At 37.5% G+C, this 13,896-nt stretch overlaps 1 protein-coding gene across 15 annotated transcripts in view; it reads left to right on the forward strand.

Moving 5' to 3' along the window:
* Positions 1-13,896, forward strand: part of tnik (TRAF2 and NCK interacting kinase) — a 158,471-nt gene that overhangs the window by 107,826 nt on the left and 36,749 nt on the right. For 7 of the 15 annotated variants that reach the window (XM_031902218.1, XM_031902214.1, XM_031902212.1 and 4 more), the window contains exons 10-16: positions 1,527-1,702; positions 2,391-2,457; positions 2,554-2,758; positions 6,777-6,887; positions 7,364-7,450; positions 9,547-9,738; positions 11,786-12,166. In XM_031902218.1, coding sequence (XP_031758078.1) covers positions 1,527-1,702; positions 2,391-2,457; positions 2,554-2,758; positions 6,777-6,887; positions 7,364-7,450; positions 9,547-9,738; positions 11,786-12,166 — 1,219 coding nt within the window. The remainder of the gene's footprint in view (positions 1-1,526; positions 1,703-2,390; positions 2,458-2,553; positions 2,759-6,776; positions 6,888-7,363; positions 7,451-9,546; positions 9,739-11,785; positions 12,167-13,896) is intronic. The other 8 variants (XM_031902220.1, XM_031902219.1, XM_031902223.1 and 5 more) reach the window with 4 other exon arrangements.

Genomic DNA, 13,896 nt, shown 5'->3' on the forward strand with positions numbered 1-13,896 from the left:
GACCTGCCCCTGCCCAGATATTCCTATCTGACAAACAGAGTGCCCAAATCCAGTCATGACAGGCAATATTAAATTAAACATATACTCAGGTTTTGGTACCTCTAGTATAAATGGGACAATAAATGTGTGTGAGTTTAGGTTATGGTGTGACCTCCACATCACCTATGATGGGTCCTGATGTTAACTATAAGTCACCCCCAGGTGGGCTTTCACATGGCATGGCTCCGATCAGCCAGGGCTTAGAGCAGGGCATCCCAGGTTGTGAGACTTTTATGCCTGGCTGGTTCCAAACCCTAGTGAGCAGAGGCCTGTTAAATATGATTATATGTAATCATATTTATATATTGATTAACCCTTACAGGCCTGTATCATTACACTGACCTATCTATACACTCACATACATAAACCATATATACCAACATCAATACTAACTGTAGATATTAGTATCACGATAGCCTTGGATTCTATGCTTGTTCAACAACTCATCCAAGCTCCTTTTAAAGGCATTAACAGAATCTGCCATTACAACATAACTAGGAAAGGCATTCCGCAACCTCACTGCCCTCCCTGTGAAAAACCACTTATGCTGCCCCTTAGCTCATAACAAGGTTACAAGAATAGAATAATATCAGTATCATTCATTAAGCCAAAATTCCAAGAATATCTTAGACAGGAAATATGTCCTAAAACCCAACCTAATGTATGTTCAAGCTGGGGTTTCAGGTGTATCAAGGAGAGCAAACATTCCCCAAATTTGTATGTATACTGCCCCCTATCCCCCACAGTTTTAGAATTTTCAAAAAGCAAGTGAAAAAATAGGAATAGGATCTGCACTTTTAAATAATTTAAAGAAAAAAGGAAAGAGTTAGGTAATAAAGTATGTGCTCGGTGTAGGATATAAATAGTTCTAGAACATTTTGTTTCTATAATGCATGTAATTAATTTCCCTTGTTTTGATGCCTTTGAAAGCAAAACAATATATAACCTTTATAGGTTACTAACGTTGACAATAATGAATAATATTCCCTTTGAAGGGGCCCAAAAAAGTAAATGTTTGTATAATTTATTTTCTTCTCTACATTTTAATTATGAATGTGGTTTTCAGCACCCTTGTCTATTATTACTGTTACACTTTCATTAAAAGTCAAATTGAGCTTAAGTAAGTTACCCTGAGGTAATAGCATTTTCCTGCAGTTACAGTTTTATTTCAATACAGTACTTTTGATTTAACAGCATTCTGGTGCAGACCTTTGTATAGTTTGTTCTGCTCTCTGCAGATGACTCATATCAAAATAATAAATGTCTTGTACACAAAAAAATAAGGCAATAAAATTATGCAGTGTTGAAAAAGTTATAGGCAGTTACTTGTGCTTGTGTGGGAAAAAATACATCTTGCTTCTTGTGTCCTGAGTCTGGCCAAGTAGCTTTGGCACCCAAGGCATGAATTCTCCTTTTCATAGAACCTTTACAGACTTTTATAGCTTTTTGAGGTTCATGTCTCTGTTCTCTCAATTTATTTTCTTCAGGTCTAAAAAATTTCAGTCATTTATTGAGAGCTGCCTTGTGAAGAATCACAGCCAAAGACCCACAACAGAGCAGTTAATGAAACATCCCTTTATCCGGGACCAGCCTAACGAAAGGCAGGTTCGAATCCAACTTAAGGATCACATTGACAGAACAAAGAAAAAAAGAGGGGAAAAGGGTAAGGGCATTATTTTATGCGGTAATAAAATTATATCTTTATATCTTTTACATTATTTCAGGTGGTGTAAACGTCTTTGAAAATGCTTCCTTATTCAATTTTCTTATGTAGGCTTGTAGGCTTTGGTGTCTTTATTACACTTTCCCACCTAATATGCCCTATAATATTATTACATGGAGTTAGAGTTGGTTCACATATAGCTGAACAAGCATGTCAAAGCTGTCTGGCCTGATAACCTTATAGGTGGACAATGTCTCCATGAGACAGTGAAATCACCTCCTGGGCCATAGCCTTGATTTTGGTGAAATAAAGCCAAGAGTAAACAGTTTGAGAGTTGTGTTGAGTAGTAATCTTGATGCGAATGATTGGGCATAATCATTTGTCAGCATTATTGACAAGTAGTCTACTTCACAATACAAGCAAAAACATCTTTAAAGACAATCTGCTTTTACATTTTAAACTCATAAATGATTCACTGCAATGAATAATGTGCCTAAGATTCATGCTTGAAAGAAGAACACTTTAATGTGCCGTGTTTGGTATGATAAATACTAATATAATTATCACTGATAGAAATGCATTAAATATTTATCTGTACCAGGAACCAGGAATAATAAGATTGGATTAGTAGGCTTATGTCCCCCCTTCCTGATTTGAAATTTTAAATAATGAAATGTTTGCCTTACAGATGAAACTGAGTATGAATATAGTGGAAGCGAAGAAGAAGAGGAAGACAATGATTCCGGAGAGCCAAGGTAATTAATTATATAATTAGAGGTGCAAAATTTTCTCCTAATGTATTTATTAGTTGGACAGGCATGAGTTTTATTTATTTCTTTTTTGTCTTTAAGCTCAATTTTAAATCTGCCTGGGGAATCAACATTAAGAAGGGATTTCTTGAGGCTGCAGTTGGCAAATAAGGAGCGTTCAGAAGCCCTGAGACGCCAGCAGCTGGAACAGCAGCAACGGGAAAATGAAGAGCACAAAAGGCAGCTGCTGGCAGAGAGGCAAAAACGCATTGAGGAGCAGAAGGAACAAAGGAGAAGGCTAGAAGAGGTACATTTAAATTCTATTGAGAAAAAAAAGTATAGCCACCTGAACAGAATCCAATATTATCTATAGCTAATGGAGCCAGAATCTGTAGCAAGGAAAGAAAAGCTACAACTCACATTGCTACCTTATTCATTACTGGTTGAGGAGGAAAAAGCTGCCTATAACAGAGGAAAGTAGAGTGCCTAAATGAAATGCCTCTGTACTGGTTGTATATATCAGGATGGTTCTGCTAATAGTGGCATGTGTCAGTGACAAAGTTGTACTGTTTTTTTCTTTAACAACTATAATTATCAGGTTCACTGTCCAAAATTAAATTTTGGATTATGCCCAATGTAATTTCAAGCAAATAAGAATTTTTAATGTCACGTGAACGTACAACTAAAAGCAACAGTTTTGGCTGCACAGCAGCTTTGCTTATGTAAACTATAGTAGTGTTTCTAACTAGGATTAGCTTTCAAAAACATTCCCAGTGCTGCCCTAGTATACTATATGGTTTACAGCAGATGGCATCCTTTGCTAGCCTTCTATATGGAATAAGATCTCATTCTACGTATTGGTCTTTGGACAAATACACTGCTAAATTATATTTCTATATTCATCTTTTACTGGTATCCATTAGCACAATCTCTTCCAGAAAGTCTGCTGAAAAGTAAATGGCAGCTAATTGCATGCATTTTATGAAACAAAGCCTCAAACACTGCCTATTCTTTCATGCTCTTGGGGTTCCCAGGGCATTAGCTCGGTGTGCAGCGGCACTCTTTGCCTACTCTATATCCTCTTGCTGGCAAGTGGCCTTGATAGAAGAGAGGAAGCAGTGGGGGCTGAAAGCTGCTGCTCAGCACGTGCGTGACAAGATGTCCTTTCAGATTGGAATTCAGCAGAAACAGCACTGCTGCCCAGAAACCGGAAGATGCATTAACCAGCACAGAGTTAAACAGCTTGATGGTTTATTGACTGAAAGCAGAGCAGGGCAAAGTACAACACACACACATTTATATATATATATATATATATATATGTATTGTGATATACCTGCAATAAACTCTCCTTTTACTTAATAAAAATGAATTTGATATTGCTGAGAAGGGATATTAGAATATCTTGGAAATACAATACTCCATGTAGATGCATATAAATGGAGCGATTATCTCTTTAAAGCTAAAGACATATAGGAAGTGAGGCAACTTTCGTAACTCTGAGGAAGGAAAGTACGCAGCTCACACAACTCTGAGACATGTAGTGTCGCCTGCACAGTGTTTTCTCTCTGCATTACTTATGAGTCACAAGCAGCCATAAATTAGCATCCCATCCTTCATGTAAGTTTATGTGTGCAATAGCATTAGTGCCGCCACAAACTAATAGCACCATTCCTATATCCTATACAGAGTATAGTGAGGGCAGTGCCAACTGGGTACCTTGGGCCCCTTTAAAACTGCTGCCACTGACATGACCAACACACAAATAGACGTGCATGCTTCGACCCTAACCCGCCCTTTCTGAACTGACCTGTATCGGTGTGCTGCCATAAGGTTATATAGCCAGGTTATATTGCCCAACCCACCTATATTGAAGTCACTGGGGGCAGTGACAAACATGGATGTAAAAGAGCTTGTGGCTGCCAGGTTTAGTCAGGGTAATTTGGCCTGAAGAGACCTGTTGGCCCACTGTGATTTTTCCTGGTACTCCAGTGGGTCCAACGCTGAATGAGGAAGCCAGCCACCCTCCTTATACTCACACCTGCAGGCCTCACACCCCCTACACACACCAACAATCCATTAAATTGCTGGGTTTGGGGACAAAACAGGGATTCACAGGACACAAATAGTGGAGGCAGCAGTTTCTCACAGCCTCCTAATAGCCTCCCCATAGTTACACCAATGTTTTGCCCCAGAATTTTATTCTCAGCAACAGATTTGTACGTAATGTAAATACATTACATAAATTTATATGCAAGTGTAATTTTTCATGGATCCTGGAGTGAAATTGGCAAATCACTGTATTTTAATTCCACTTTTTTACACACCCAAGTAAATGAGCACCCTCTGCATACGATTATTTAGTTACATACATTTAACCCAGATATTTGAGAATTGTATGAAGGAATGTAAAGGGCAACAATTGTGACCTGTACAGGAGTGGGGTAATAATTCTCTGCTGGCAGTGGGCAGAACACAAAACTGCCACGCCTAACCCCCTCCCCCTCATGCATGGGAAACACTTGAGAGCTGCCATTATATATTTATCGATTGGAATAAGACAGGATTTCTAACTCAATAGAAAGAATTTCTAATTTCAAATGGATGCTGTATAGGTTGGTGTATGATATAGGTATTCTATATTTTATTGTGTGTATCTGAATGACATATTTTGTGTGTGTGTTGCAAATTTGTTTGCCTGCAGATTACAATGGATAGCCCTGTGGCCTACAGACACTGCCCACATTCCATATTTAATATAACAGCCATCATTTAACATCCTTTAAGATAGCCCTCCTTGTGAATACGGTATGCATTTCCCTGCCTGTAAGTAAGCCGTTTCTGCCCATAATATTCATCTATATAAAGACCCCTGTGAAAAATGTAAGAAACTCTTCAGTGTCCAAAAAAAACCCCAATTTGCATTCTTCTGTGCTGCGCTGCTCTCCAGTGGCCAATATGTGGCAATGCAAGCTGTTTTCCAAAAGCTCTTTGACAAAATTCCTGCTGTGTCTGTATGTCACCTCCCATGGAATGTTTTATTATTTTACAGCTTGTTGCCTCTAACCTGCTGATGTCCCATCTGTGCATCTCTATTTTGTATACTCCATCACTGAAATGTAATGTTTTAACACATTATAGACACCCAAAACAGACCGGTGCAAAACAAGTCTCATTTATAAATAAGCAATAACACCAAAGGTAATCTGCCTGCACATTTTTAACTGAGCAACTGTCCTTGTGCTTAAAAAAATGCAGTATTTGTATAATAATAAATAATTCTGTTTCAGGGCTTCAGGATTTTTTATAGCTCTTTTTTATTACTGTGCTTTCCTGACCTTAAAGGACAAGGAAAGGTTAATATAAATTAAAAGTAAGTCTAAAGGCATTCTTTTTAAGTACTTACTGCATATCTAAATTCCCAGATCCCTGCTTGCCTCTCTGAGATATGGTGCTGGCAGCCTACAGCAATGGGAAGGCTACAGTGACATCACTGAAATCTCTCTCCCCTTCCTGTAGGCTGTAGGCTTCCTTCAGTAGCAATGCAAATGTGTAACTTGATCCTGTCTCCTGTTTTAACTTGCATTCTCCTTTAAGTAGCACTAATAAAGAATGTAATATTTCCAAGCTATAATGAAGAAGTAAAATAATAAAACCTAATTTGTAAATTATTAAACATCACCTACTGTTATATAAATGTCTCTATAGACTTATAGTAGTTCTAGAAAATATTTACTGGACAAGGAGTGGAATTTAATGGTCCTTATATAGAGGAGTAGGTTTCTGCAAGTCAAGTGGCAGTCTCTTTCTCTAAAGTAATAGGATTCTACCCGTCTTTGCAAAAGAGAATGAGTGTATAGAGAGTGAAAGTATTTCCCTAAGTTTTTAATCCCTTCAGGCTGTGAAATTTCAAAACCAAAATATTAGTGTTTTTAGGTAGTATAGCCACTTCAGAATTATACTTTTAAAGGCAAGGTAAAATATATAAGCATAAAAGAACTTGTTTCTGCCAGTTTTACCTAGAAGTTACAACCCTGGCACCCTGCTTTCCCGCTGATGTCTGAAATGTTGCAGTTTATTTATTATTAATTTTTTTTTTGTATTTTGTCTTTTTTGCTATGACTTCCATGATTTGGATTAAATGAATGAAAGAGTGCTGCATCAAAATATAGCATCTGCCTGAATCACTAAAATTAGTTTCATAAATGGGAAATGTTTTGTATCTGGTGATAAATAGGGGCAGCTTTATTAAGGCTTGGGGGCATAGAGGTTGAACTTTTAGCTCAAAATGTTTAATTACTAAAAGCTAATGTTTTTATGAACAGCAGCAAAGAAGGGAAAAAGAAATGAGAAAGCAACAGGAGAGAGACCAAAGACGGCGGTATGAGGAGCAGATGCGCAGGGAGGAAGAACGAAGGCGAGCAGAACATGAGAAGGTTGGCCAATGTAGGATGCTCCACTGATACGCTCAGTGGCAGCTGACCCAAATGTATTTCTTTGTCAACAAAATGCAGTAGTTTTTTCCCATCACTTCATTTTATCAGTAACGTTCTACAGGTAAAGTAAGTTATGTGTATGGATTCCTTCAAGGAGAGAATATGCAGCAGAATACTGTATACCACTTTCTGATGCTATTATGGACACTTTAATGATGGCACTGATTAAGAACTGAGAACACAATTTACACTTGGCATTTCCCATCAAATACTAAATAAATTATATGTACAAACACTGGGCAGCATTGTATAAATGTATGGTTTAACATGAATTTATCTCTCTAACTGGTGTACTCTCTGCTCTGAATACCCGCTATGTTTCTTTCTTGGTAATTGGTGTCTAAGGTACTAACAATTCTTTTGCTCAATCACTTCTTTCTCCTCGTTTCTTTCTCTTTCACTGCTGCACAACCCAGGAATACATAAGGCGACAATTAGAGGAGGAGCAGAGGCAGTTAGAGATATTGCAACAGCAGTTACTGCAGGAGCAAGCTCTACTTCTGGTAATGGGAGTCATTCCCCAGTTCATTCCTGCCATTGTGTGTTGCATTACCTACTACTTCTTGGTCATATGTCCAAAGTTCTCATCTTTCAGAACAAGTGCCTTGCATGTTGTTGCACTCATTAAAATACTTTGTACCAATATGTTTCATTAAAAATAATACAGAGAGGATCTTCTTCATATTAAAATAGGTTTTCATGATTTGGAACTAAAGGGTTTTTTTCGCATTAGATTTTTACAATACATTTGTGTCTTTTTTTTTTCCTATAAATGTGATAGCATGCCAGAGTGCCATAATCCTTTCAGGGAGAGTCACGGTGATCTAAATGCCCCTGTACTAATCACTATTCTTCCAGAGTATAGTGGCCATTTAATGAATTATAAATTCAGGCATTTTCACTTTCTGCTAACATTTGTACTACTGCAACATTTGCTTAATATATTTCCTTAAATGGTCAGGTCACCCGATAATGACAGATGAATAGAACAATAAAATATATTCGTAACAACTCAAATCTAAACTCGAGATTAGTCCGCTTTTTGGTTGTCAATGATCCAAACAAGCATAATATATATATATAATATGCAGAAATGGGATTGTCTTCTGCATGTTGTCTTTTTGTTTGGTGATTGCTCCTCCATGCTCCTATTATATATAGTGATAACACAAACAAACTATATACAAATATACAAACCAAATATATTAAATATAGTGAGAAGGATTGGTTCCTCACAGCACAGACCCCTTCACCCTTCAAAAAGCAGGTTATCTGAAGCTTGGAGAAAGCAGGTTTCAATGCCGTATATATCAAAATGAAGTCAGAAATTATTTGCATTGCTAAAAATGCTCCCATGCGCTACGTAGTGGTAGTTATGAGAATAGTATCCAAGCAGGAGAAATAGGAAGCCAAGTTGGGAAATAATTTTGAATATTACAAACCATAGCTTATCTGAAAGCAGTTTTATTGTTTAGTGCAGGCTCAGGCACAATGACCCTAGATGTCTGCCTACATATTACTACTAAAAATACATTATTGGTTCAATAATGACATTTCTTAAAAGTGAAAATGAATTATTTGCAATGTAAACAGTGTAATTTAGTGAAAAAACTATGCCATAAAAATCACTTTAATAAAGTAGGGCCAGGCTAACAGATTTGCAACTAAAGGCAAATGAATCATGTCTAGAAATAAGTTTATTCCTTGCGCATTGCCATTGCATGTAATTATGGCTTGTAAAGCCTTGGCCTGCAAGGTAATGGAATGCTGTGTAGCCTTTTGTTCAGCAAAGCTGTCAGTTGCTGTTGTGCCTCACAAACCCACACCTTTGTTCTCATGAAGCAGAATTATGGCTGTTGTGCTCCCTAGGAGAGCTGTGCTCGCTTTAGGCTTTGCAGAATTAGCATTGAGCAAAAGGACTAAGGATGCTTCAGTGGTTCTTGCATAGCCGCGTATGACTTGGCGGGTTGTTCATATGCCGTAGGCACACCATTCCTCTGCCAACAACAGCAATTATCATAGATGGGAAGTCAGTGGGACAAACTTATTATACGTATCCAGCTGAAATCACCTTCTTTGATATCAAAGACTGTTACCATCCTGTTACGTCATTAAAACGATTTGTGAAACAAAATGTTCTTTTTTCCTGTTTATTTAAACCCACATAACATCCCAGTTTTACTTACAATGGAAATAATGTAGCTGGTTTTAAATAAGCCTTTATTAAAAACCAAGTCGTGAATTGAAAACGTTTTAACTTCACCTTTTAAGATAACACCCTTAAAGAATTTCTTATGCTTTATTGGAGAGGCCACTTTTTTGTTTATGTTGGAGCAAGTCTGAGTGTAGTTTGCTTTCCAGGCTAACTTGCCACTGTTTTTGCATTTTCTCCACAAAGTTCAGATTCCTACCTTTTAAATACTTTCTTTTTATTTTCACTTGACATCCTATAATAAGGTCAAACATCTTGGCATTCTATTTTGTGGAGAAAAACAAACCTATTCAGAAAAGTCTCTGGTGGGTTGGTTGCAACAATTAGAAATGGGCCAAAGAGTCAACATCTGCCTTGTGACTGATTTTTACCTACCTTTCCTTAAAGGAGTATAAGCGTAAGCAGTTGGAAGAACAGAGACAAGCAGAGCGACTTCAGAGACAGCTTCAGCAAGAGCGAGATTACCTAGTTTCTCTCCAGCAACAACAACAGCAGCAACAGAGGTCATCTGAGAAGAAACCACTCTATCATTACAAAGAAGGGCTAAACCCTGCAGAGAAACCAGCATGGGCAAAAGAGGTATGGCAGCCATTGTGCCCCAACTGGGCTAACAGAACTCAGCATGAAATAGTAACATAATTGCTTGACCGATTGGGTGTATTTCAAGTATTAATAATTTTTGAATGTTTCATCAATGTTTATTCTTTAATAACAGGCTGGGTAGGATTCAGTGTGACTGTAACTTACACAGCTCCAAACCTAGAATGTAGGCTGACATCATGTACTGCAGATACTGGTTAGTATTAAAGTGCTGAAAATACTCCCTCTGTCCACTGGGGAGCGCTGGGTACCTCTGTAAGATTAAATTCTCGTTGGACATCAATTACAACTTGCTGTATTTGATTTAATGGCCATGAAGAATACAAATGAACATTTTAAAGCTGATGAATGTGAATTAAATATTTTAGATTATTTCTAGTAGCATCCGAAAGGTAAGGAAAGTATTTAACCTAAACAAAGCCTTGTGGGGGGAGGGTCATTGTGTTCATATATCAGAAGTTTTGCTTTTAGCTTTTTGATGTTGGCGTTAGGGTTGACTGATGGTAGCTCAATGAGTTCCTTATACCTAACCATCCTTGGATCTTTGCATCTGTAGTATGCCATAGGGTCCACTTGATTTTTAAATGTATACTTGGGGGAGTAAATGCTTCAAGTCCCTGCTTGGGTATATATAGCAGAGGTCAATGAAGAAGGCAGATCCTAGCAAGGTTATGAGGAATTACTCCTTCCAAAACCCTTGAATACGTTTTATTTGAAGGAAAAATAAGATAGTCTCTGTGGAATATTATTTCTTAATCAGGAGTTGAAGAGATGAAAGGACAATTTTTTTTTTTTTATAAATGCCAAAATATTTTACATTTTAGAAAAATTGTGATGCAGTCACAAGTGAATAAACCCTCTCATTATAAGTGTTCTGAATAGGAGTCCTCTGTATTTATTATTTTAAATTATCTCCTCCCTTCACTCTTTGATTTATGTCCTCTTTACGTAGATGAAAAAGTGGGACATTGTTATTTTGTAGTTATTAATAGTTATCCAGCAATCACACAGTTATTCTGTAATCATCCAGCAGAGATGTTTTCCTAAGTAGGAAAGGAAGGATGTGAATATTAGAGAGCATTTATGACTGAACAGATATTTTTTGGCTCATGTTTTTTATGTGAATTTTTTTTACTAATGTCTTGTTAGTTATAAGTTGTGTTGAAACATATGTAGCCAGCCTGTGCCTCTCCGACTGCCTCTGAAATACAACTCCAAGACTGGTAGCCAACAAATGGTTACTCATGCTGACAGCTCTGCTCCAACAACAACTCAGGAAACACGTGTGTTTCTCAAATGTTCTAGAACAATAGAACAACCAACCCAGGTAAAATATATAAGAAACTGAAGAATGCTGAAGCTAGGGGGAGAGCAAAAAAACAGCCCCCAAGTAGCAGAATGAATGGTCTGCTAATTCTATCTAGTATTTATTTGGGGAAACTGTTTTTGGATATAGAAATACTCAATCCAAAAAGTTTATAATATACAAATAATCTCCCCTACCCCCCTTCCCCAAAAAAGAAAATAAAAAGCGATATGGATATTCATAGTGTCTGGCAGCCATCCCTGACTACTGTGCTGGAATCCAATACGTGTGGTAAAATCAAGCAGAGAATGAATTTAAGTTGAAGAGCAGCAGACTAGCATGTTGAGTATCTCCATATGTCCTGGATGCCACTACTGGTTTATCTCTCCATTCTTCTGACATGTTGTGGCAACTGAAGAGATTTATGTAAAAGACTTTTGCCGTGTTCATTCCAATAAGTATTTTTTTAATGAGAAACAAGAAGAAACAAAATGATTAATGTAGTGCTGGGAAAATGACCGCATGTCATGGAAATCCATTGCTAACAGTCTTGATGTGTAAGCACATTAACCTCTAGAATGTTGTGCAAGTCACTAAGAAAAGTTGAAGTGTCGGCTTCGTGAAGGTCTGTCACGTGCATGCTCCATAAAGAATTTATTTTGTCATTGTGAGTTTCTATGTCTTTTGTAATAGTTTAATTTTGTGTGATCCCACTCCCAGGTTCAACAGCGATCTCTTAGTAATTCGCCTGTACTTCCAGCTAAGCAGCAACATACCTCTGCAATCGAGCAGCAGGGGCCCTTGGTAACCAAAGATGCATCTTCTAATTGGCAGCTCTCCAATAGGCCAAATTCTCAGAACCTGCAAGCATCAGGTCGTGTGAAAATGGACAACTTAGCTCCATCCTTGATATTACCTTCAATTCAGATTTCCAGATCAGGGCCCTGGACACAGAATGAAGTGCAATCTCTAGATGATGAAGTCAGATACTTACTCCAAGTGAACTCACAAGAAAATGAACCAGGGAGAAAATCAGTAACATCCCTTAAAGGGTCCCGGTCACAAGGATGTAGCCCAGCCAGGGACTCTGGACTGTCCAAGGTTAAAAGAAGTTTCACTTCTTTAAGAAAATTAGCATGCATGAACCATTTAAAAGAGAATTATGAAGAACAGTATGATCACAGAGACAAGGCTATTTCATTGGTGGAGAGGTCATGCATGATTAGAATAGGTCGGGGTAATATTGTCCTGGTGGAGGAAGTATCACTTTACACTGTACTTGCTGTTAAAAGCATTTACCATGTATTAATATCCTATCAGCATCTATTAACGTACAAAGACCTCGGATGAGCTCTCTTTGCCCTTATTTGTTGTCTTTTTGTTGGTCACTAACAGCTGTCCCTTGTGTGTCTTTGCAAGCATTATTGCCCTTTGCTTCATTGGCTTCAAGCTTGAGCGCCACATCTCTAAATTGCTTATTTTCTGTCTTTTCAAACCTTTAGCAGTGTTTTAGTAGCATTTTGATGAAGACATACAATTTTTTTTCCACGCTCCTCCTGACTGACCACTGTATTCTAAACAAAAATGGCCATTAAGATAGAAAAGTTTTGTGAAACCAAAAGAATTTGAAGGGGATTCCATTTGAGATATGCATAACCCTACACTGATCAGGCTTTGGCCATAAATATAGCTGCTTTCTTTTAATTTGTGTTACCTACTCGTGATTGTAAAGAGAAAAAGATAGTTGACAGGGATTCCATGTCCCAGTGATGTATGTTAGACCCTGTCAGTGTTCTCAAAAGTTCAAACAAAATGGTTTAAAGGGTTCTTAGATTTTAAAGTCCCTTGCTCTCTGTCTAAGCAGTTGGTGAAAAACACAATTAATATAAAGTCCAGCACATTTTGCTGGCGGAAGAAATGTGTTTTTCTGTGCGGAACTGAACATTCTGATGCACTCTTATGCAAAGGCTCTCGGCAGTCTGGAAGGAAAGTCACCAGTTAATCATAAGTTCTAAACGTGAAAGTCCAGATTTGTGCTGTTGCATACAGTCTAACAGCCTGCATATTAAATGGCAATCCAATGCAATACACAGAGCAATTTGATTACATTTTGCAGTTTGGATTCATGCACAAGATGATGTATAGATACAATTTGCTAAGAAACAGAAAATAAAGCGTTGTTAATCCAAGAAAGAGACACTGAAGTGCTACCAATTTACTGCACCTTATATTTCTGTCTTGCATCTTCTAACCTTTCCTGGTGGCCAGTAGATGACTGACTGTATAATCAACAGTATTGATGCTCTTGTTATTAATTGCATACAGTAGAATTTTGTTATACCGCGTATGTCCCATCAGATTTATTTCTCTATAAGAAGCATGATGAAGGCTAATAAGTACAGGCACTATTATGTGTTGGGAGCAGGCGTCAGTTTGCATGGCTAGCAACACAGTTGTGTCCCAGAGGTGAAATGGTGTATGTACTCAAAGGTGCTTTGTTCCCACATTTAGCTATCGATTTTCAATATTAATATATATAATATAATAATGTATCTAATTTGCATATAGTTTTTTTTTTTTTAACTTCTGACTTGCAGAATTGTTTTAAACGCTTGCTCAATTCATAAAGCAAATAATTCAGTCATACTATTGAGTGAGCACCCCAAATCACTGATTCAGACTGGAATTGGATATGGCTTGGACATATTTGTGAAACTGATTTATTAAACATCCTTTATAATCCACAAAATGTTATTTATTAAAATTACTTACATTTTAATCAGTGGCATGGCCATTCTGACATGAGCTATATTTTTGTATCCTCACCTATG

The sequence above is a fragment of the Xenopus tropicalis genome, chromosome 5, assembly GCF_000004195.4.
Source record: "Xenopus tropicalis strain Nigerian chromosome 5, UCB_Xtro_10.0, whole genome shotgun sequence".
Lineage (NCBI taxonomy): Eukaryota > Metazoa > Chordata > Amphibia > Anura > Pipidae > Xenopus > Xenopus tropicalis.